Raw genomic sequence first — 25,061 nt, 5'->3', positions numbered from 1 at the left:
TGGGTCTGATGGAAAACTACTTTCATCTCCGGTTTAGAGAGCACTTTTTTCGTGGAAAATTCCTCTGGAACATGAGAAGCTAAACAGGTGGTTACCTAGTCATGGCATGGGTGAATTGTAATTTTTAGGGACATGCTTGCAATCAGGGATGAAAGTAAGAATTCAATCTTGTTTTGCTTGGTAGTATCCGTGAAGTGGGTTTCATAACTGAATGTCGGGTGAATTGTGTTGTTCTACCGATCCTCAGTTGTTATAGTAATATACTATTGTGAGGTATGCTTTTGAAACATTTTTATGCATGCAACAGCAGCAGCACCATGCTGAAAAGATGCTATTGAACAATTTTGCTCACAGGCATGGAATCATCAGAAAATATGCGCAGGGTAAAGATTTGCTTGCTTGCTAAATAAAAGTATTGGGATAAGGTAGGGAGAAAAAAAAAAGATTTTTGCGGGCATTTAAATATTGGGAGATCTATAAATCATACTTATACGAGGCTAGTAACTTTTCGTCTCAAAATATTAGTTTTTTATTTTATTTTTTATTGTCTCAAATGTTAGTCTTTTTTCAAAAATTAATGATTAAAATAATATAAATTTTTTATTTTGTTATTCTTTTAAATTTATTAATACAAAAAGTATAATTATGACAATTGATATTTTTTTTAAAAAATGTATTATCAAAGAATAATTTTTAAAAATTAATATTTTTAAAATATAATAATTTTATTGCGAAAAAGAGTTAGATTTCTTAAAAGAGCCTATTATGTTGAGGGAATAATTTTGGCCAATGGGCCTTATCTCTTTTCTTCAAGGCAATATCTGTTTCAAGAATGGGCCGAAAAGCCTTTACAAAAGGCCCAATACCAAGCTACAACCCAACTACTTTTAGGGTCCAAAGCCAATCGAAGCCCAAAAGCTTTTCTCACTCTAATGAGGCTGTATGTTTGAGTTTTTTTTTTAGTCAAATCTGACTTTTGAAAAGTTATTTTGAACTATTTAATTAAATTTATTTCAAATAATTTTTTATTCTAACAATTTATTTTAAGTCAAAAAAATTGATTTTGAGAAGTTGCTCACCCTTACTTCTGTTCTGCTGTGGACATGTTAATTTACCGTTATACTCTTAGATTTTTTTATTTTATATTTTTTAAAAAATAAAAAAAAAGACATAAATGGACTATAAAATATTATTATTATTATTTATGAGAAATGTAGACAAGTAGTGAATAATAAAAAATAAAAATTAATTAAAAAAGCTACTTCATAACTTATTTAACAAACACTACTCAGCAACTTAAATCTATAATTCAACAGTTACCCCTAACAAATTAACAATTTCTGATTAAAATCATAATTTATGCAACAATGATTTATCTCACTAAAAACATCACCACTAATAACACTAATGCATTAAAAAAGTAAAAAAAAAAATAAAAAAAATATAACTCTAAAATCAAAACATCACATCATTAATAACGAGAACCACTGCCACCTAATTAGTGGGAGCACTAATTAGTGCTCCCAAACATTTTTCTAATTTATAATATGTTTTAACAGTCACACGGGCCAATCACTTCAGCTTGTTTGGACTTCGGGAAAGTGAAGGAAACTAGAAAGAAATAAACCTGTTTCGCGCTTAGACGCTCGCGCGCGCTGACTGTGTGTTGCGTGTAGATCAATCGACCGCCTTGCCCTAGTACAGACGGCGGAGCTATCATCGTCTAGGAAGAAGAGATTACAGAGAGAGAATGGGACCAAGGAAGTGTCAAGTGTGCGACGAAGCACAATCCAAATACAAGTGCCCCACCTGTCTCATACCCTAGTATGCACCAGTCACTCTCTCTCTCTCTCTCTCTCTCTCTCTCTCTCTCTCTCTCTCTTCGATTTTTTTAGGGTTTGGTTTGTTATGAACACTGATTAAACCTCTGATGCTTTGTTTTTGGACTCGCAGTTGTTCTGTGGTCTGTTTCAAGAAGCATAAAGGTACAGTAATTGTTCTTCTTTTTGTAATGCTTTTTTTTCTTTTTTCTTTTTTCTTTTTTTGTGGTTGCAAAGGAGGGAAATTGAATGTGGAATTGTGCATGAATGTGCAGAAGTTCCATGCGTTAAGCCAGAATCATCTTCTGAAGCAAAATTGAGTGAGTATTCTGTTACTCTGTAAGTCCTGTGTTGTAATTGTTATCATTTATCTACAGGCATTGCTTCAGCATATTTAACCTTCTTTGAATCTTTGGTGCCTTTTTTTTTTGTTTTGTGTGGAACTTGGATCGAAATTTTCTTGATGTTCAGAAAAATGAAAGTTTATTTTCCATTTTGTTGTAGGAATGTTATCCAATTACATTGACTTGTAATGAAGCATCAAATTTTTTTACTGTTTCGCAGCAATTTTGAAGAGTCTCATTTTGAGAAAATCTAAACGAATTATCTTCAAATCTTGGTGCAAACTTCATGATTTAGAATCAGAAAGTGTAGAGTTGCTTAGTAATTGGAAGGAGTAGTTAATTTTAAATAAATAAATAAAGAAGAAGAAAAAAAAAAAAGATAAGGACCAGGAAAAGCTTTAAGTTAGTTAACCCCGGGGATAACTTGAATTAAATCAAACCCTGCAAATATGCCAAATGAATTATATTGTGGAATCACTTAAGACTATGACAATCACATTTGATCAAGGACCCATGTTTATGTAGTATTGAATGCATTGATTGTATATATATATATATATGTATTCAGGGAACTTTTTGAGGCGCTGAAAGGATTTCCAATGATCATTGTTGTTAAGGTCATCAAGGCTTATATTGGTTTACATATGTGATGCCTTGGTTTATAGTTTCATATGAATGATGCCAGTGCCATGCCATTGCTGTATTTGCCTCTTTCACAACACATTGTTTGTTTGTTAAAAAATAGTACTTAGCTAACTGGAATTCTATGTAACCTTCAAATAGTTTAAAGTCTCACTGTGGTTCCACGTGCAATTACATGTCAAAATCCGTAGTTATAGAGTACTTGCTACCTCTAGTGAAGTATCTCAAGCTCTTAATATGATGTTACATCAAATTATATATATATATATGTATATATATATTTGACATGTACATAAGATGAGTGTTGTTGAGATGAGAATATTAAGGTGTATGTGTGGCAAGACTAAAAAAGACAAAGTTAGGAATGAGTATATTTGAGAATGGATAAGAGTAGTACCGATAGAAGATAAGTTGAGAGAGAATAGATTGAGATGGTTTGATCATATACAATGGAGATCAACAGGGGCAGTAGTAAAGAGATGCAATACAGTGACAATAGATGGTAATGTTAAGGGAAGAGGTAGACCTAGATTGACATGGACTACTGTAGTAAATAGAGATATGAATCTCCTTAATTTGACTAATGAAATGGCCTTGGATAGAGTCGAGTGGAAAAGAATGATTCATGTAGCCGATCCCATTTAATGAGATTTAAGGTTTGGTTTGATTATATATATATTTGAGGGCAACAGAATACATCCCCATTGTGTTACCACAGGAATAATTTCTTCCTGCTTCAAGCCTACGGCATCTTCTTTGACTAACGTTCCTGAGTGCATCTAGTAAGAAGCACTCCCGAGTCCTGTTCTACGGGATTGTATTTGTGGAATCATGGTACATAAAGTTAATTATCTTGAAGTAATTCAGTTCTGTGTTTTTACATTCAAGTGTTGTTCATTTAAGGGTATATTTATGTCTATATGGTTGGCACCCCTGTTGCCTTTTTTTTATTTACATATATTTTAAATATACCTTTACTTTATGAAAATAACTCTTCGCTTTCATTTTTTTTAGATTATAGCCTGAGATTCTCCATAATCCAAGTACCTCTTTTTCAACTCCTCCCCTTAGTGACAGGAGTAGTATTTTGCGTAAGAATGTGAAGGGCCACAATTGATACAACCTATGGGCTTTTCCAAACTCTTCCTGCAGGTGATCCCTTCCTGCAGTGGAGTAGCATACTGTTGAAAAATTGCTTTTCGAAAGCTAAAAAATGTATGTTTTAGGGTGCCTGTGCCTATGTTAATGCTAGGTTAGCACATGAAACTCACACTGCTGAATTCTGCGGCTATGATACATGGTAATGGTTTTACATGCCATTGACAACTTCCTGAGTTGCCTGTTGGGTCCACCTATTGTATAGTTGTACCTTGCTGCTTAAGTGGTAATGATCCTTTACTTTCTTCAGTGGCATAGCTACTCAATATTGGTGTCAATAGAGATATGAATCTCCTTATTATCAGAGCTGTGTCTTTATTATTTATTGTTATATTGTCCAAATGTCCCAAGATGACCATAAGATTTGTTTAGTGATGTAGCCTGGTGGACTTGACAGCAGAGGTTCCCACATCTTCCCCTCGCCTCTGCTTCTATAACTACTTGATACAAAATTTGAAAGTCATTTTTTCCTATTTTTAACATTCTCCATCTGCTAAATTATCAGCTTCACCTTCAGGTCCAATATTGCATGTTGAAAGATCATACCATGTTGATGAACCAAGTGTGGTGCTCCAACAATTGCAATTAGAGTCTATAGGTATGGTTTTATAACTTTTGTTGTAATATTACCTTTTTAAATTCTTTATGCTAGTGACAGTTCTGTTAGTTTGAAATCGTGAACTTAAATTTTGTGGAAAATATATCAGATAAACAATTGGCATCATATCCTGATTGAGAGTGAAGCATGGGAATGTGGTAAGAAAATTACAAATTTTTTAATCATATCTTTCAAAATGGTGGTGCCTATCAAAAACAGGAAAAAGTTTTCTAATGGTGGGCATCTATGAAACATTGACAGCTGCAGTAATGTATCCCGGAAAAAAGCTTGATGGCTGCAGTAACATTTATATCGTATATTCAATCTGTAGACACAGTGCAAGAATGGTGTATGAGAACCAACTATAATAAACTTCCAATAAAATCTTGGAGTTCACAATAGATCATGAGATTTTTGGTACTTGGAGCCTTCAAGGGATATATGTACATAACAAGAGATATTTGTATTAAGACTCTTTTAAGAGGATATTTTTTATTATTTAATCTTTTCATTATTAGAATCTGGATTTTGGGTAAGACTTGTGCATGATTTTTCAGGATTGAATCATTCGACAAAATCAAGATTTGAGCTTTTTAAAACTATTCGGTGGCTAAAAGAAAATAATATATATTTTTATAACACTGGAAACCACAACTCTTGGGTTCATATCAAATTTGGACCCTGATTTAAGCCTTTGACAGCCCTAATTGCAGAATGATTAGGATAAGCTACTTCCTGTAAGCTAAGTGCTGGAAATTTGTGTTAATGCATATAATAAGATAGTGGCATATGATAGTGGTGTTGGTGGTAGATAGTGGCATGTATAGAATATGATAGTGGTGTTGGTGGTAGATAGTGGCATGTATAGAATATGATAGTGGTGTTGGTGGTAGATAGTGGCATGTATATAATATGATAGTGGTAGATAGTGGTAATATATAATATGTAAGTGGCATATAATGGGTTATAATGATGTTTGTAATATCTCCTATATAAGGAGTGTCATTTGGTCTTGTAAAATAAGAAGTTTTGAATATAATAGAAATATATTCCTTCTTCCTCATATTTTCGGAGTTCTTCTTCCTCATATTTTCTAAGTTGGTATCAGAGCTACAAAAAACACAGCAGCCCTAAAACCGTCATAGCCATGTCGGAAGTCACGTCCGAAACCACTTCAACCCCTGCCGCTGCCATTCCGTTGAAAACATCAAACTCTCACTCTGTCCAAATCACCACCATCCGCCTAAATGGTGATAATTTTCTCCGCTGGTCACAATCTGTCCGGATGTATTATCCGTGGGCAAGGAAAGATCGGTTACATCACTGGTGACAAGAAGGCTCCTGCTGTTAATGATCCGCTGTTCGACAGTTGGGACGCTGAAAACTCCATGGTTATGACATGGTTGGTCAATTCCATGGAGGAGGATATAAGCTCTAATTACATGTGCTATCCTACTGCACAAGAATTGTGGGATAATGTTAGTCAGATGTATTCTGACTTAGGAAATCAATCTCAAGTTTTCGAATTAACTTTGAAGTTGGGAGAGATTCGTCAAGGAGATGATTCCGTCACCAAATATTTCAATTCGTTGAAAAGGTTGTGGCAGGATCTTGACATCTTCAACACATACGAATGGAAATCGGTTGACGACTGCAACCACCACAAGAAAACTGTGGAAGACAGCCGTATTTACAAGTTTCTTGCTGGCCTCAACATTGAGTTCGATGAAGTGCGAGGAAGAATTATTGGCAGACCTCCTCTCCCATCCATTGGCGAAGTATTTGCCGAAGTCAGAAGGGAAGAGAGCCGAAGGAGCGTCATGCTTAAGAAAAAAGGTACTGGTGAATCAATTGAAATTTCTGCTTTAATTAGCGATGCTGCGGCCAACAAGGCTGCAAATTACCAGCGCAGGTTTGATGATAAGCCACGGGTCTGGTGTGATTTTTGCAACAAGCCTCGCCATACACGTGAAACGTGTTGGAAGATCCATGGCAAACCTGTCAACTGGAAAAGCAGCAAACAAGGAGAGAAGAATCGTGGCTTTCCTACCGCTAATGAAGCCGATTCAGGTCCCTTCAACAAAGAGCAGATTGATCAACTCTTAAAGCTGATAAAATCCAACTCCTCATCCGGTACTCCTAGTGTTTTGTTGGCACAAACAGGTAGAAATCCTAAAGCCTTCTCTTGCCTAAACTTCTCTCCGTGGATCATAGATTCCGGTGCCTCCGATCACATGACTAGTTTTTCCCATTTATTTAGTACCTATTTCCCTTGTTCCGGTCATGACAAAATCAGAATAGCCGATGGTAGTTTTTCACCTATTGCAGGAAAAGGATTTATTAAACTAACTGAGAAAATTAATCTCAATGCTGTTCTTCACGTCCCCAACTTAGCCTGTAACCTTTTGTCTGTCAGTAAACTATCTAAGGATTCTAATTGTCGTGTTACATTTTTTGAATCCCATTGTGAATTTCAGGACCAGAACTCGGGGATGATGATTGGGCGTGCTAGGATGCTTGAAGGTCTTTACTACTTTGATGAAGTACCTGTTAGTAATAAAAAAGCTCAGAGCTTTAATAGTACTAGTTCAATCTCTGTTCGAGAAAAAATAATGCTATGGCACTATAGGCTAGGACATCCTAGTTTTCTTTATCTGAAACATTTATTTCCAGAATTATTTAAAGGGATTGATTGTTCTTCTTTTCATTGTGAAAGTTGCATTTTTGCAAAATTTCATCGCTCTACTTATTTGCCAAAACCTTACCAGGCTTCCAAACCTTTTTATTTGATTCATAGTGATGTTTGGGGCCCTTCTAAAATCACTACTCTTTCTGGTAAAAGATGGTTTGTTACATTTATTGATGACCATACCCGCTTATGTTGGATTTATTTGATGAATAAAAAATCTGACGTGAAAAATTTATTCACAAATTTTTACAATATGATTGAAAACCAATTTCAAACCAAAATTGGTATTTTACATTCTGATAATGGAACAGAATATTTCAATGAGCAGTTGGGTGAGTTTTTGGAAAAAAAGGGAATTTTTCATCAATCACATGTCGGGATATCCCTCAACAAAATGGCATTGCAGAACGAAAAAATAAATATCTACTTGAAGTAGCACGTGCTATAATGTTTTACATGCATGTTCCTAAATATTTATGGGGTGAAGCAATTTTAACAGCCTCTTATTTGATAAACAGGATGCCTACAAAGGTGTTAACATACAAAACGCCTTTCGATTGTCTCAAAACTTTTTTTCCTGACACAAGGTTGTTTTCTGATTTACCCGCCAAAGTTTTTGGATGTACTGCCTATGTTCATGTTCCTAGTCAGTTTCGTTCAAAACTTGACCCCCGTGCTATAAAATGTGTTTTTTTGGGTTATTCCTCAAACAAAAAGGGGTATAAGTGTTTCGACCCTCAAACCAAGAAATTTCATGTGAGTATGGATGTGTCATTTGTGGAAACAAAATCCTATTTTCCCAACACTTCTCTTCAGGGGGAGACAAGTGGAGTAGAAGACCGTTTTTGGGATATTTCTATCCCGCTCCCCAATGTCATTTATCCTACACAAAAACCACATCTATCTGATAATGATCACTTAGGAGAACCAAGTTCTATGGTGCCTAGTCAAGAAGATTCTTGTTTAGGGGGAGAAGTACTACAAAATGATCTAAATCCTGAGCTTCAGGTTTATACTAGGAAGCGATTTCATCTGAGGAATAATGACCCGAATGTCCATCCTAATGACCCGAATGTCCACCCGAGTTCTGGCATCGAAATTTTAGGTAATCCTATTCCTTCTATTTCCGACCTTGATGTTCCTATAGCAATTAGGAAAGGTGTCCGAAATTGCATTAAACATCCTATTGCAAATTACCTCTCCTATCAAAGACTGTCTAAAAACCATAGAGCTTTCACATCTAGGATTTCACACTTGTTTGTTCCAAGGAATATACAGGAAGCATTGGATGATCCGAATTGAAAATTAGCAGTCATGGAGGAGATGAATGCTTTAAGGAGAAGTGGTACTTGGGAGATAGTTGATCTACCCAAAGACAAGAAAACAGTTGGGTGTAAATGGGTGTTTACGATAAAATGTAACGCAGATGGAAGCGTTGAGAGATACAAGGCGAGACTGGTGGCTAAAGGCTTCACTCAAACTTATGGGATCGACTATCAGGAGACGTTTGCTCCTGTTGCTAAAATAAATTCCATCAGAGTACTGTTATCTCTTGCAGTAAATTCAGATTGGCCTCTACATCAACTTGACATTAAAAATGCATTTCTCAATGGTGATCTTGAAGAGGAGGTGTTCATGAGCCTACCGCCGGGATTTGAGCAGAGACTTGGAAGCGACAGAGTATGCAGATTGAACAAGTCATTATACGGACTCAAACAATCACCAAGAGCATGGTTTGAACGCTTTGGGAAGGCAGTTATCAGTTGTGGCTTCTCGCAGAGTCAAGCAGATCACACAATATTTTATAAACATTCAAAAAACAGTAAAATTGCAATTTTGATTGTTTATGTTGATGACATCATTTTAACTGGTAATGATGAAGCAGAGTTAGCAGCCCTCAAAGAGAAACTCGCAAAAGAATTTCACATTAAGGATCTGGGAGCCCTCAAGTATTTCCTCGGAATGGAATTTGCAAGATCCAAGGAAGGTATATTCGTTAATCAGAGAAAATATGTTCTTGATCTCCTTGGAGAAACAGGTATGCTTGGTTGTAAGATGGTGGAGACTCCGATCGAGCCTAACTTGAAGTTACAAGCTGCTAAGGCTGAAGAAGTCAAAGAGAGGGAACAATATCAGCGACTTGTCGGGAAATTGATTTACTTGTCTCATACGCGGCCTGATATTGCCTTTGCAGTCAGCATGGTAAGTCAGTTCATGCACTCACCAGGGGCAGAGCACTTTGAGGCCGTTTATAAGATCTTAAGATATTTGAAAGGAACTCCAGGGAGAGGCTTACTGTTCAAGAAACATGGACATCTTCAAGTTGAAGTATACACAGATGCAGACTGGGCAGGAAGTGTTACAGACAGGAGATCAACATCCGGATACTGCTCCTTTGTAGGTGGGAACCTAGTTACATGGCGGAGTAAAAAACAGAATGTGGTAGCTAGAAGTAGTGCAGAAGCAGAGTTCAGAGCTGTTGCCCATGGAATCTGTGAAGTAATGTGGATTAAAAGAATTCTTGAAGAATTAAAGCTTTCTCACCCGACACCTATGAAGGTCTATTGTGACAACAAAGCAGCTATATCTATAGCTCATAATCCAGTTCTACATGATCGCACAAAACATATAGAAGTGGATAAACATTTCATCAAGGAGAAAATCAATGCTGGCATAATCTGTATGACCTACCTTCCAACAGGTGAACAATTAGCTGATGTGCTAACGAAGGGACTACACAAGAAGCAATTTGATAAGCTGACTAGCAAGCTGGCTATGGAAGATATCTTCAAACCAGCTTGAGGGGGAGTGCTGGAAATTTGTGTTAATGCATATAATAAGATAGTGGCATATGATAGTGGTGTTGGTGGTAGATAGTGGCATGTATAGAATATGATAGTGGTGTTGGTGGTAGATAGTGGCATGTATAGAATATGATAGTGGTGTTGGTGGTAGATAGTGGCATGTATATAATATGATAGTGGTAGATAGTGGTAATATATAATATGTAAGTGGCATATAATGGGTTATAATGATGTTTGTAATATCTCCTATATAAGGAGTGTCATTTGGTCTTGTAAAATAAGAAGTTTTGAATATAATAGAAATATATTCCTTCTTCCTCATATTTTCGGAGTTCTTCTTCCTCATATTTTCTAAGTCTAAGTTATGAAAATTCACGTATGTACACATCTGGAAGATTCCCCAGGGTTTTTCATGACTTGACATGCATGGTTGTGATTTAAACTCATTATGCCATGATACATCAGAGATGATATTTCCAACCTTCAGTTTTTCTCCTCAAAATGTGTGCTTCTATTTCCTGGACTTGTCTCTGAACCATCTCTCTCTTTTTACTGCATAAGAGTGCATAGTCTATATTCATGGTCGTAAGGGAACCTTCACCATACCAGGCATTTCTATTCCTCTGGTAAATCAACTCCAGTTAGAGATTTTCGGAGACACCTCTGTGTTTAGATTGCAATTTTATCAGTTAGATTGTTTTCCATGAATCCATATTTGTTGGTAGTCAAAACAGTTTGATAAAGAATGCATGTCTGTTACTGGATGTATTTGAACACGATTCTTGTACGTTTTAACTACTTGAAATTAATGGATTGATAAGGAACTTTGGTCTTCCAGTAACTTCTTTTTTCTACATGGTAGAGGATCAGATGGATCCAGCTTAAATTTTCTGGTTTCAAAATTTTGCTAGAAAATAATTTTGAAGATTTATTTATTTAATGCGTGCCTTGCCAAATGCAAATGGAATTCATGTTTTTCCCTGCAGCTTCTTCTAGTGAGATCCGTGATGCTTTAAAGGATAAGGAGCTTCAAAAACTTATCTACAGCATAGATTGTTCTGCAGATGCTGAGAATGTGAGTGTTATTATGTCTGCTTTACTGAACATTGAAGATGCGAACTTGTCACTTACAATTAACGTAGATTTGACTAAAATATTGGAAGAAACTCAATTATTTCTATATAACCCTTTATAGGAACTCAATAAAGCAATGGAAGTTGAGGCATTCCGCATGTTTTCTGACAAGGTATCACTGGCAGTTGCTTTAATCTTTAAAATTTCCGTAAATCCTTCTTGTTTTACCTTAGAATTGTTGATTTTTTGTGAACTGGATTTGATTGCTTTGAGCTGTTAGCATTACTTGTTTATGTTTCCTCAGATTTTATCAACCATTAGTCCACAACAATGAGCAGTTGTATCTAGATGAAGATATCGCAAGAACCTTGATTTCTTATCAAAGAAGCAGTTCGTAAAGCTAGGGCTTTTGTCACCTTTTTTACACTAAATCTTGGCTGTTCCAATCTCGATTGAGAGGTATAGCCCTTCACCTTAGATTTTGATCAGAAATTTATCTCATTAATACTTGATGAAAGAAGAGCCAAATTGTGTATAGATGCATGCAGTGGGAATCTTGTTAGATCTTACCTGCTTTGAAATTATCCAGTGGCTACATAATTTTTGATGTATTATTTTTGACGTTTGGTGAACTTTACATGTGAAAATGTTTTAGAATTCTCTAGTTAGCCACATAATGAAGAGAAAAGGACAATCTTACCTACTCTAATTCTTTGCACATGGACCACATTATGCACCTGTGGGCTTGCACAACTCTACTCCATCAGACTTGCTCAAGCCATAATAGATGGTCTGTTGAGTTTTTTTGGTTATCTTGTATGCAAAAATCTGTGTAGATTTTGTGTAGATTCTTCTTATTGCAGCTTAGGCTTTTTTTCTGGAAACTGTGTTAATATGCCATGTGTGCTTGAAGCTATTTGGATGTACAACATAGGGAAAATTATAATATGGTCCTAAGATAAATCCATGGGGTGTCCCAACTTGTCTTTTATTGGTTGAATTAGTGGGACCTACCACTTTTGTGTTGGCTTTTGAGAGACAACATGACAAGTGTCGCACAATCGAGAGACCTCAACTAGAGTGAATTGTCTTCTTTATGCTCTTTCTGCTCATTGTTTTAAAAGGCTCTAAGCGCACTGAGGCGATAAGGTCTCCTATAGTCTAAGCGCAAGACGCGAGGCGAAGCGCGCGCTTCACCAAAGCAAAGCTCAAGTAGTAGAAGAAAAGTAAAATTATAAAATAGGCAAATTTTTCAACATAACAAATACATATATATAATTTAAAAAATCATAACCATTTTCGATAATCTCTAAACATAACCTTTAATCTTCTAAAAATTAGAAATACAATATCCAACAAAAGATATAAAGCATATCATTCAATTTTTTATCACTTTCTGGTCTCTTTTGACCACATTTGGTCATTTTATATTGAAGAGTTTTGAATCCTTGTGCGTATGCCCACAAAAAAAGTGCTTAATCAACAATTAGAGTAAAAAAATAGGTAAAGCCAACGAAGCCCCGCCTTGCGCCTCGAAAAAAGTCCTCACCTCAGCGCCTAAGCTGCACCTTGCGCATTGCGCCTCGCATTGACTTATTCGAAGCGCAATACCTTCTAAAACACTGGTTCTGCTGTGTAAGATGAGAATGTCTCTTTAGGGTTGGACATGAATCTGAATTGCTTTCAATTATTGAATCCAAGTGCCTAGAAGTCAGTATAAACAGAACATAGTTGACAACTTTTTTATCTCCATTTTCATACTTTTTCTTGCTAGCATACACCATTAGTCTGGCTTCCCCATCTCTCCTCTTATTTCCACCAATCCTCAATCTTGCACCTTCCTGTATAAGACAGTCGATGAGATACCTAACTTGATATATGAGTTAGTGTCATGTGGTTTTGGGTTAGAACGTTTAACCACTTATCTTGTGTTTGGTTTATAGGAATGAAAGTGAAATAGAATGAAATGATCATTCAATAATAATCTCTTTATGAAAATGACAATTCCTTTACAATGTGAATAATTATTTCATTTGCAATGTGTTTATTATTATTTGTCCCAATTACTTGGGAGTAGGACTATATGAATCCATTTTGCTTGGCCTTCTTCCATTGAGTTTGAAGCCACATTTCATTTCTTATCCTCTCAACTCAACTTATATTTTACGTGGTCTTCTTCCAACTTTCATAACCTGCATGTCTTTCTTTGCCGAGGAAATCCAGTTACAGTAGAGCCTAAAGCAGCTGTCGTGGTAAATTGTAATGATGTGTGCCTCCTTTTTGGAAAATTTTTTGTTATCTCCAAATTAAAATAAAATCTCAAGTGTGGGAAAAAATTACACTCAGGTCTGTATTAATGGAAAATATTTTCCGTGCAACTTTTTGCCAAAAAGTCTTTTGCGCTAGTATGGGCGACACATAATTGTTGTGACTGGAGTGGCAGTGATGATAATAGTAGTAATGACATTAGAAAGATTATTGTATGTCCCAATAGGTCTATAGTTTTTTCAAAAAAATACATAAAGAAACAAAACATTTTACTTAAATGAACTCATTTTTCATCAATTTTGAAAAACAGTATACATTTTTCTATTGCACTAAATGTCAATAATGTATAAAAATATTTTTCAAAATATATTTTTTTCGAGTACAGAGGGAAGAGGGTAAATGTCGAATACTTGAACACCATTTTTTTATATTAAAAAAAATAAAAAAAAAAAAATAAATCCAAACTAGCTTTTTTAAGCAGAATAAAAAAACATGAAAGACAACAAATTTTCTGCCCTCTTCTTTTTCCAAATTATTACTCCCCAACAAGGCCTTAGATTATGACTTTCAGATATAGATTCCAAGCTTTTCTTGTATATATGGCTGGTCCAATCATATTCTCTTTTTTTCTTTGTCCATATATTAAAGGAATCTCTATGGCAAAAAAAAGGGTCGTTATCATTCTCCAGGTCCAGAGAACCCGTACCCATCTCTTGGTGGTATAAATTCCACTGCCACGAAAACTACGGAGAAGGAAAACTTTATATATATATATACACTAATGGTCCGCGCACACGTGATGTGATGTGTAAAAAAATTAATCGTATAAAAATAATGATAAAGAATAATACACACATAACATGTGCTGTTCAAGAATTTTCTGTTAAATTCATAATTTCGGTTTCAATTCCTATTCTCCTTTTAATATAATTTTTACATAAACACTAACTATAAGAGTATTTTGTAAAAATCCAAAATATGAAATATTTTGTGTCAACACTAACTCAAATCTTTACATATATAATAGTATAGATATAGATAGATAGATAGGTAGATAGATAGAGACAGATAGATGTAACGAAAGCTTGTGCCGTCGTGATCAATGGAGAGAGATGACACTGCGAAGAAATTTGTTGGGCAATCAGTGTTGTTTCCTTCCCATCAGCAATATTAGTAGCAGTAGAGGTGGGCTAGCAGTAGAGGTGGGCCTCCTGCAACAATTAAATAATAATATACCAAAATCAGAGTGTCACACATAAATACAACAACAGCTGGCTGCTCCTTAAGGCCCCTTGGCGATCACCATGCTCACCTTCAATCATATTTTGGGTTATGGCTTTGTTGCACTCAACATTTACCCATTTGTATAAATCATCATTTCTTTCCATCATGTATCTTAATAGTTTTGTAAAATAAAAATAAAATAATGAAAACTAAATGTTCCAATACTATTTAACAAATTTTAACAGTAAGATATCTTATGATAGGATTATATGTTCACTTTCCAAAATATTTAAGGAATCAAAATTTTAAAATAATAAAAATTCTTTTGATCAGATAGTTTTTCAAGTGTAGTGCATCTAGAAAAATTCTATAAAATAAGAAGATATGATTTTTCTTTTTCTTTTTCTTTTTGTTTTTAAAAAAAAAAAACAAAACAAAACAAAAAGTAAAATATTGCAAAAATTAAGAGTGACATGATCAAGCTGAAGCAAATTCAACCTCAGATCAAAAAATTATAATACAACTAGGGAACAAAAGGTAATGGAAATAATTACATGTTAGCTGTGTTATATTATATTAGCCATCCGGTATTTTGACTGTACTAGTGCTGGTGTTTTTCTCTTACACTACAAAAACTCGGCAGCCGAAGTGCTTTTCTTAATCCATCCTGTCTGTGTATATATATATATATATATATCAACCTGCAATGCACAAAGATTCTCAAAATGAATCATACGTTTTAAGTTAACTAGAACAGTCTCCAACCCAACCCTCTGTTGTAAACCGGAGGATTTAACAGATTGGGATCCTAACTATATCAACTTTCTTGTAGAACATAATCCATAAATTTTGAAGACATTTGAAACGAGGTTTGAAGCGGATAGCTTGGCTTGTGCAATTGTGTGATGGTTTGAAAATCACAATTTTCGAAACCAGTGTGTGCCGAATTGTGTTTGTATGCACGCATGCGTGGGTGCAAGAGAGGCACTTAATTTACTGCAGCTAACTATATGACACTTTTCTATTTCCCTGTCAAAACAGTATGCATAGAATCAATAACCAATCAAACAGAATTACAAGAGTTTTCAGCATACCAGAGTGGAGATTCTCATGATTCTCCACTTCTCTGCTGCTACTTGGCTTGCTGCTACTTGGCTGCATCATTTGTTGATTCTGTACGAAGATTTGAAGGACCAAGTCAGTCGACAATTCTAACAATTTGATGATGCAATATTACTTGTAATGTAAGAATATTCAAGCTCCAATAGACACTTGACGGGTGAGTCCAAACATACCTGTGGCATTGGTACTTGTGTGTGGTGGAAACCAAGATACTGCTGATAAGGATCAGGAAAGCTTGGCATTCGCGGTTGGTTGGGATCATGGTTTAGCATGGGCTGTGTCTGACTAGGTACTTGGATTCTGGATGGATCATGTACAGGAAGAGGCGGCATATGAAACGCTGGCACGGGGAATCTTGGGGCCAAATGAGATGCTGCAGCTCGTGTTGGCAAGGCTGAACCAGCCAGAACAGAGGGGAATGGCATCATTGGTCGACTCATGCCCATCTCCATTCCCATGCCCATTCCCATCCCCATCCCCATCCCCATTCCCATTGGAGGCATGTACTGCTGAACACCAGGAAACATCAGGGGAACCATGCTGCATCCCATGGACATCATCTGCAGAAATTGGTTACAACCTAGTTTTCTTCATAATTAATACAGGAGCTAATAAAAGTTTTTTCAGGTGAAGAAAACATGCCATAAGAGTAAAAATATTAAATAGATTGGCCAGAATGTGACTCCGTAAAACGATGACATGAATGCATGCAACAATCCTATCCTATTACATAATCGTAACAAATGTAGATAGGGTTGAATTTCATAAGCCAAATACATGATAACATGCATGCAAGTATTCTAATATAAGCTGGAAAGAATTGAAATAAAAATTAAGTTCTACTAGTAGAAGTGTCATATACATAAACAAGTAAAACAAATGCATTCTCAAATAGACAGTGACATGAGATCCGTCAATTTTTTTATGCAGCTGAATGTCAGTTTCATCGGAAACCCACCCAATCTTTTCCCCAGCAAACATGATGCACACTACTAGCTCATTTAGGCATAATATATAATCACCACATAAATCCACCACATCTAGGTTAGAAGGAAATTCCATGACCTTGGTGCATGGAGGGTGCTTGGTGTTGTCATATGACGTTATACAACCAAATAGTGTTACTACCTCCAAAACTACAGCTCTAAAACTTCAGCCATAGGCAGGTGATGTTTCGGGCTAGTCAAATCCCCAATATAAGATTCCAATTTAAAGTAAGGTATCAAAAAGCACAGGATACAACTGCACATTTTCATCTTGCATTTCACCCAAAGAGTTTCCTGCGACTCATTAAACCTTAAGGATCCAATCAATAGAGAGGCTGGTTGTTTGTAGAAACTTCTATGTGTAGTCTAGTTAAGCAGGCTAGAAGTAACTCTCTTTTTTCTTACTTTTTTTTTTTTTACTTCTTTGATGAATGAGAGGTGCCTGAAAATGTTATAATTATTCAAACATGTGTGGGTCTGCCTCCTTTGGGTGATTCTATATTGAAACTAATGTAATAATTATATAATGGAAGAATGTAGGGGATTGAGATCGGCTAATACTGGCTATTCAAAAAATTTGTACCAGCCTTCTTTTAGATTTGAATTTTACAGGAACAAATGAAGAGAGTATAAAACCACAATATAAGAAAGAATAGAAAAGGAATGTATGCCTGCACTTGCAATTGGAGTGATTTCAAGTACTCAATAGCCTCATCCAACATAGATGCTTTGTCTGACTGCAATGCATATAGGCAGAAAAAAAAATTAAAAATAATAAATGAAGAACCTAACTCGGGAAGTAATCCCTCCACACTCACAAGCGTCACATAGACAGAATCAAACACGATATGCCAACCTTGTTGCAACGAGGTATAAGCTCCTGCAATGCCTTCATTTTCTCATTTATCCTATCTCGACGCCTCTGCATGAGATGCAATATTAGACCGTGAAGAAAAATAACCACATAAAAAGGGAATGCAACAGCACTACATCAGTAAACTGTAAAAGAACGTACTCTTTCTGACAGATTGTGGACCTCTGCAGCACGAGATCTCTTCGTAGATGTTGATCCACGAACTTGTTTCTTTGCATCAGGATACACATCCTGTGGTGGTAGAAGAGCACTAGAACTTCAGAATGAGCTAAATCAGACAAAGAAGGTACAAGATCTTTGAAGTAAACCAACAAACATCCCCATGAAAAATCATGATCAATGGGCTGATACAGTGCTTCTTGTCATTTTATTGCCGGGGTTAGCAAGCCTAGCATTATGTAAAAGACAAGATACTTATGCTTCAGCACATGGCTATCATACATCAAGCTTTTATGGAGCAATCAATTATTCAGCTTCCTATTTGTTGAGTAAAAAATGCTTGTCAACACAAATATAACCCATACAGACATTGTCATTCAGAGTTGCATTCAAAATGATGTCTCCATTTAAGGGGAAAACACTAAAAGGAAACTAAATAGCTCCTTTGTTAAAACCAATGGGAAAACTTGTTGCAAAATAGACTATGTAAATGATCTTATACAACCTATTTCCAAAACCAACGAAACAACAAAGCAAGTGACAAATTGAGAAAGCTTATTTATAAAAGTGGAAAAATAACTAAACTAAATGGTACACCCAATTTAGTCCTATATTAATGGGGTCTAGTAGGGGTGGATTTGGTAAACACTATAACATTTGATCATTTTGTACCAAGTGATTCTACATATCATATTCTTTTCGTCCCAAAACACTTAGACCTAAGATTCTATAACAAGAATTTCAAGATATAATCTAATGGCTATTAGAGTTTTGTAAGGAGAAATGAAACTCACGGCCTTTTTAAAAAACTTAATTTTTAAATTTAAATAGTTTTGAACTTATTTTCTAAAAAATCTTCTTTTTTTTTTTTAACAATAAATTAACTATAGTGATGACATATGTTTTTGAAACACAACTTCAAATTTGAAGTCATATTTTCAAAACGCTAAACTATGTAAAAATGTGAGTAACAACAATAAAAAAATAAAAACTTTTATTTATAATTTTTTTTGAAGTTAGATTTAGAATAATAATTTATTAATAATAACTTCTGGTTGCAACCAATGTTTATCTTTTTACTAAGAAGATGATTGAAGGGCATTGTTCAAGTTTGAATTAAAAATTTCGTTTCAATAATTCAAATTAAAAAATTCACCTACTAAACGTGTTTGAGTAAAAATAAACCAAAAAAACTTGTTAAGGGTAACAAGAAGTTATTTCCCTAAGGACCTCAAACCATCCCAAAAGCAAGTTGACAATAGGACGAGGAAACTAGTCCCGTGATACGCGCCGAAAATGGTACTTCCCCTCGTCACTTAGATTTGATTGTTACTGTGCCTTTAGCACCACTAGGTGGGTCAGACCCCCTACACACCTAATACCAATATGCACAAAATTATGTGAAAACTTGTGGCATTCCCGCCGTACACGTGGGAGACTGATATCAACAATAAACAGTAACAGAAGTCGCCATGCAATGCCACGTGTACGATGAGGAATTAGGAATGATGCAACTACTTGACCAAATGCTAACATGCGCCGAAAGTAACATGGGAAATTGCAATTAAGTGAAACACTGTTGGTATGTTTGGTTTAAATTTGTAAAGTGATTTTGAAAAAAAAAATGAAAAATTTGTTTGGTTGATAATTTTTTCAAAACAATTTTTAAAATCACTCTCTCTTACATATTAATCAATCACTTTTTCTTTCTCCTCTCTCCTTCTCAATTACTTTTTCTTCACACACATCTACTCAATTATAACAAAATATCAAATCATTTCAAACTCTCAAACTCCAAAACTACTTTCAAAATACATAACCAAACAAACCAAAAAAAATTTTAAACTCTCTCCAAAATAATTTTTAAAGTCTACTTTCTCAAAACCAAACCAAACATTTTTTTTATGATGATACAAGTGTTTTATATCTTTTAGGCCTATTTTGAAAAAAAAAATATATATATATATATATATATTGATTAATTAATTTATTTTGAGTTATATATTTTTTTTTAATTTTTACATGTTTTTAAAAAAAATTCAAAAATCAATAAATTAACTTCTTTTTCCCCTAATTTCCAAAACAAACCTTAATACAAATTTTTTCTATGGGACAGAATTACAACGAAAAAGATTCTATGTAATTATTTTGCAGGCCCACCATATCTTTTACTTTTGTTTCTTCCAATTTTATATCAAATGATGAGGTTAAAACATGTAAAATGATTCTACATTCATCTCCCTTCATCTTTAACCCCTCCAATCCTAGTGAAATCGGAGATGTAAAATTAGATAATATTTTTTATTAAAGCATTATTATTTGAGACTAAAAATTAAATTAATTTTTAAGTCATATAATATGATAATTAATTAAAATATTAAAAAGCAATACTATCTCATATATTCTCTAATTATCATCAATTATATCACTTATGTATTATTAAGATTTTGTTTGTCATAACCTAAAAAAATTAAAAAGTTAAAAAGTTACTATCCTATTTAAATTATATCATCTTATTTAAGTCACATCACCTCTCTACCACATCACTTCAAATCCATCTCACATTTCATAAAAAATCAAAAAGTACACTTATTTAAATTATCCTAAACCACTCCTAAATCTAAAAATTAAGTCTAAACCTATGTTTGGGAAGTAAATTAAGTCCTATGTTTGGGAAGTGAGTTTTGTGGCTTTTTTTTTACTAAAATAGTTACAAAAAACAAAATAATTTTTTTAATCCAATAACACAAAACATCACATTAAATCCATAATCATTACATTATTTCTCTTACAAAAAAAAATTAAAAAACTAAAAAAGTCAAAAACCTTTTTCAAACCAAACTTTTTAACTCTAAATTAAAATAATCAAAAAAAATCAAAAAACTAACATCCTTCTCAAACAAAGCCTAAAAAATAAACTCATATATCATTTTCTTGGCCGTTATTATTGTGTAACGGTTATACTATCTATGTGCAATGTGTCAAGAACTAATATATACTCTTAACTCGCTCTGATATCATCTAACCAACAAGGGGAGGGGATGCGCACGCTAAACGACGCGACTGGTCCTACGCACGATAAACGAGACGAATACCTGGGGAAGGTGGAACGAAATATGACTCACCTCACTCTGACACTCAGTGTCGTCGACTTCTCTGCCCTTTCGCTTCCGATCCTCCGTCGTCATCGTCGTCGTCGTCGGCGGCGGCTTGCTCACCGGCTCGGCACTCGCACTCATGCTGGCTCCCGAGCCACCTGGCGATGACGTCAACGTCAGATCACAAGTCTGAATCTCTCTGCCACCGGACGACGTCGTCCCTGCGGCTGTAGCACCACCACCGCTCATGCTGCCGCACCCTACGTTTACGCCTGAGATTTGCGCCGGCTTGGCACATCCGGCAAAGTGAGAAGCCCTGGATTCTTGCGCCGCAGCTGCCGGAGTCTCGCTCGAGTCCACGACCGTCGATTCCCTCACCGCCTTGTTCGAAATCGACGGTCCTGGCTCTGTCCCCTTAGTCCTCCAGAAATGAACGAAATTCTGAAACCTCGCCGAGTGTTCCAACTCCGCACGCTTCGGCGGAGCTATTGGCGGCCGAGAAATGGCCGCCGCCTCGGATGGCGGCGGAATCTTGAGTTCAGGAATTGGTGTAGTATGGGCGAGAGGATCGACGGGAGAGGTCGGCGCAGGATAGACTAGATCAGCGTAGAAGTCACGGTAGAAGGAAGAGTCATCGTTAGGGTAGTTTAACCAAGAGGCCATCTCATCTTCTTGCATGAAGAGCTGAGTAGTCGATTCTTCCTCTGGTCTGATGTCTCTGGCCGCCGACTGCTCCGCTGGTGTAACGGCGTCTCCGATGTCGGACCTCTTGATGGATCTCTGGTTTTGGCTCTGCATAACAACTTGACCGTTTTGCCAAAGTAGCTCCATGATCTCTTCCTCAGCCCTGTTGAATCAAATACAGAGAATCGTATTTATAGAGAGAGAGAGAGAGAGAGAGAGAAAGCGAGCGAGCAAAACGAAGAGTCCAGAGCTTACATTAGTGATTTCTTTGGGCGAGTTAAACCTGAAGAAGTTGGAATTGAGTAATCTTCGTCCATTTCGAAATCTGGAACGCAGTTATTCATCGCCTGCGAACAAAATCAAAGCACGGAACGAGAATTATCAATTTTAGTTGAACAACCTAAATTCAAATCAATATATGTTCAAAAACAATCGAAACAAAAACTTACAGCATGAATTTCAGAATTAATTCCGCAGTTGAAATCCAAATTCAGAAAACGATCGTTAATTTGCATTGAATCATCAAGTCGCCGCCATTGACTTTCTAATCAACAGGAGCTTGAGCTGCTGCTGCTGCTGCTGCTGGCTCTGGCTCTGGCTCTGGCTCTAGAATATGTTTCTCTCTCTAAAACTCTCTTTCATCTGCAATGGTCTGCAATAAGTACATAAATGTCTCTCTGTCTCTGATAGGTATGGCAGTAGATATGATATGATGGGGAAATGGGAAAATTTTCAGAGGATTTGCGGTTGAGGTATTCGTACTTGGTTTGCTCTGCTTTTGCCCTATGTGAAAACGTCCAGCCAACAAAGATAAGGTCATCCCCCCCCCCCCCCCCCCCCCCCCCCCCCCGAATAATAGTGGGGTAAATTACATGACACTCTCAGGTTTTATTTAAATACAGATTCTTTGTTAAGATTTTATTGAGGTCTCGTTTTGAGAGTAATGCCTTTAGTTTAAAAGTTTAAAAATATATATAATTTGTATTAAAAAGTCAAATTTTTTTTTTCTTTTTATTTTTTATACATATTTTCATAAAACATCAAAAAGTCATTCTAATCATATAAGATAGTGTTCAGTAAAGCTTTTTAAATATGATTTGAGAATAGAAATTGTATTTTGAATTTGTGAGTTTTGAAATTATAATTGGAGCGTGAAAAATTTGCTTGGTGAATGAATTTTGAAAAGAATTTTGAATTGAGTAAAAAAATTTTAATGTGACATATGATATTTGATACAAAATTTTACAATTCATAACCAAACACACAACTCAAAATTCTATTAAAACTCATAAAAAATTTTAAAAAATTCGAAAAATATTTTTTGTTGAATATATAAAAATTAATATGTATCAGTTAAAATATATATATATATATATGCACTGTTCTGGTCAACCGGTGGAACGACCAGTTAACTCAAATTTTTTCGCCTTCGACCGCGTTTTCAAAAGTGAGTGGAATTAATTTTTGAAAGCTATAAACAAACATCATATGCAATGGTGGAACTAAAGTTCCAAAACCCTTCCAAACACGGCTTAAGTTTTTCTTATCTCATATTTTAACTAAAAAGTCAAAAAATTATTAAAATAGCATGTTTCCAAATGAGGCCTTAATACAAATTCTTTATTTATGTTTGAAAAATTGCATTCTCTTCGATGAGGTCTGTAATCTTATTACAAATTACTCTTTAAATTATTGATGTTATGCCTTAAAATTTTTAAATGATCATTTTATCCTTTTTTTTTTTACTATTTCTTATTCCTATCATTATGACTACATTATACAATTTTCCATCATTAAATTTTACATGAACCTATTCTTATTGAGTGATTATATATAAATATGAATTTTATAAAAAAAAAATTCAAACACGATGATATAATTTAATGGTGACTTTTCACTTTAAAACAAAACGCTCATAAACATGATTTATATTTACAATAATATCACTATCACAATATTTTAATGATATTTTTTATATATGAATAGAATTTTTCATTTTTATTTTCACCATCATTTTTATTTTTGGTCTATTCACCCACATTTATTACAATATTATCAAATATCATCATTCACATTTATAATAGTATATTACATTTTTATATTTTTTGTATTTGGTGAATTTAAAAAAAAAATCACAAAATATTATACTTCTTAAGCATATCTAGATTAAGTGTATCTAAAAAATAAAAAATTATTAAAAAATAGTAAAAAAAAAATAAAAGAAATTTAATTTTTTATATAAATTAAACTAAAGAAGATGATTATTATTTCTCTTAAAATGATATAAATAAAATATTAACATTATTTTATTATTTTATATGTTTTTTTTTATCAGTATTATTTTATATGTTTAAAAGTTAAAAAACAAATATATTATTTTAATTTAACAAAAATAAATATAATTTTTAAATATAAAAAAATCTATATTAAATAAAAATATCAAAAATATCAGCGTAATTTACCCATAAAAGGAATAGTAAGAAAAAAAATAATTGAGAAAATAGTATCACTAATAATGTGGGCCTATGTCTTATTTTTTTATTTTTTTATTTATTTATTTTACATTCTCAATATATTAATATTATTAATATTTTTTTTTTTAATAATATCAATCATTATTGTAGTAAGGGTGAGTGCAAGAGTGAAAGCCGAAAGGGGATTTTGACGGTATATGTGGTATGCATAAGGCGCAAACATATCCTGTCGCTATCACACTCTCACACGCACACTTCCCACCATTGCTGAGATCAACAAAGGTGTCTTAGGTACATATTTTGATTTTTTTAATTTTTTGAGTCAAAAAGAAGTCATAAACAGGTTACAACCTCATTTCATAGCTCGAAATGGCGTACATCCATCCTTTTTCTTTGTACACCCTTCCTCTCTCTGTTCATTCTCTCCTTTTGAAAAACTCTCACACACATACAGAGCTCCGTTCATCCCCTCTCTTTGGTGTCTTTTTTTTTTTTCAGAAGAAGTAGAAAATCAGAGGAGAAGAAGGAGGAGGGAGGAGGGAGGAGGGAGGAGGAGGAAGGAGTAGAAGGACTGGAGGGGGCCCAATTATTAGGGCTGGAGGCGGAGGCACGATCGGAGCGGAGGCGACGAGCTGCAAGCTACGACGGCGGGCGGAAGCGATAAACAAGCTACGAGCTGCGACAAGGACGACGGGCGGAGGCGACGGAGGCGACGAGCTCCTCGCGGCTGAGGCACTGGCCCTTCCTCTCCTCTCTCTTTCTCCCTCTCTCCTCCTCTTCCCCTCTGTTCTCTTGTGTTCAACGAAATTCAACGAAGAAGAAAAAGAAAATCGCAAAACGAAGTGATTTTTAAATTTTGGGCCATTTGACCCTCACCTATTTCGAGCTACCACCTATTTTTCAAAAGATTATTCCTTTGGTTTCAAAATATTAATTGTTTATTTTATTTTTTATTATTCTAAAATATTAGTTTCTTTTCAAAAATTAAGTATAAAAATAATATAAATTTTTTATTTTATTCTTTTTTTAAATTCATTAACAAC

General features: G+C 34.8%; 2 protein-coding genes across 6 annotated transcripts; one reads left to right on the top strand and one right to left on the bottom strand.

The window, feature by feature from the left end:
• Positions 1 to 892: 892 nt before the first annotated feature.
• On the top strand, positions 893 to 11,838 carry LOC114268244 (HIT-type Zinc finger family protein). Of its 2 annotated transcripts, none has more exons than XM_028209379.2 (7): positions 893 to 1,824; positions 1,954 to 1,985; positions 2,096 to 2,140; positions 4,482 to 4,562; positions 11,042 to 11,130; positions 11,251 to 11,301; positions 11,434 to 11,838. In XM_028209379.2, the coding sequence occupies exons 1-7, from the start codon at positions 1,751 to 1,753 to the stop codon at positions 11,461 to 11,463; spliced, it is 402 nt and encodes a 133-aa protein (XP_028065180.1). In that variant the 5' UTR covers positions 893 to 1,750; the 3' UTR covers positions 11,464 to 11,838. The 2 variants fall into 2 exon arrangements, with proteins under 2 accessions (XP_028065180.1, XP_028065179.1); XM_028209378.2 differs by having other exon boundaries at positions 4,470 to 4,562.
• A 2,422-nt stretch (positions 11,839 to 14,260) lies between these two features.
• On the bottom strand, positions 14,261 to 22,434 carry PIL5 (phytochrome interacting factor 3-like 5). 4 transcript variants are annotated; one of them, XR_003631193.2, is made up of 10 exons: positions 21,994 to 22,414; positions 21,800 to 21,891; positions 20,888 to 21,707; positions 17,745 to 17,834; positions 17,586 to 17,651; positions 17,401 to 17,466; positions 15,917 to 16,303; positions 15,716 to 15,794; positions 15,176 to 15,322; positions 14,261 to 14,608 (listed from the first exon to the last, which is right to left on the bottom strand). XR_003631193.2 is itself a non-coding variant. In XM_028209375.2 (9 exons), exons 1-9 carry the CDS (start codon positions 22,057 to 22,059, stop codon positions 14,568 to 14,570), a joined length of 1,707 nt encoding a protein of 568 aa, XP_028065176.2. In that variant the 5' UTR covers positions 22,060 to 22,434; the 3' UTR covers positions 14,261 to 14,567. The 4 variants fall into 4 exon arrangements, 3 of the variants coding, with proteins under 3 accessions (XP_028065176.2, XP_028065178.2, XP_082762577.1); XM_028209375.2 differs by lacking the exon at positions 15,176 to 15,322 and having other exon boundaries at positions 21,994 to 22,434; XM_028209377.2 differs by lacking the exon at positions 14,261 to 14,608 and having other exon boundaries at positions 15,042 to 15,322.
• Positions 22,435 to 25,061: the final 2,627 nt, after the last annotated feature.

The sequence above is a fragment of the Camellia sinensis genome, chromosome 14 (genome assembly GCF_055761805.1).
Source record: "Camellia sinensis isolate YWXY chromosome 14, ASM5576180v1, whole genome shotgun sequence".
NCBI classification, from domain to species: domain Eukaryota; kingdom Viridiplantae; phylum Streptophyta; class Magnoliopsida; order Ericales; family Theaceae; genus Camellia; species Camellia sinensis.
Note: the sequence above shows the minus strand (reverse complement) of the source record. Positions and strands in the feature narration are given on the sequence as shown.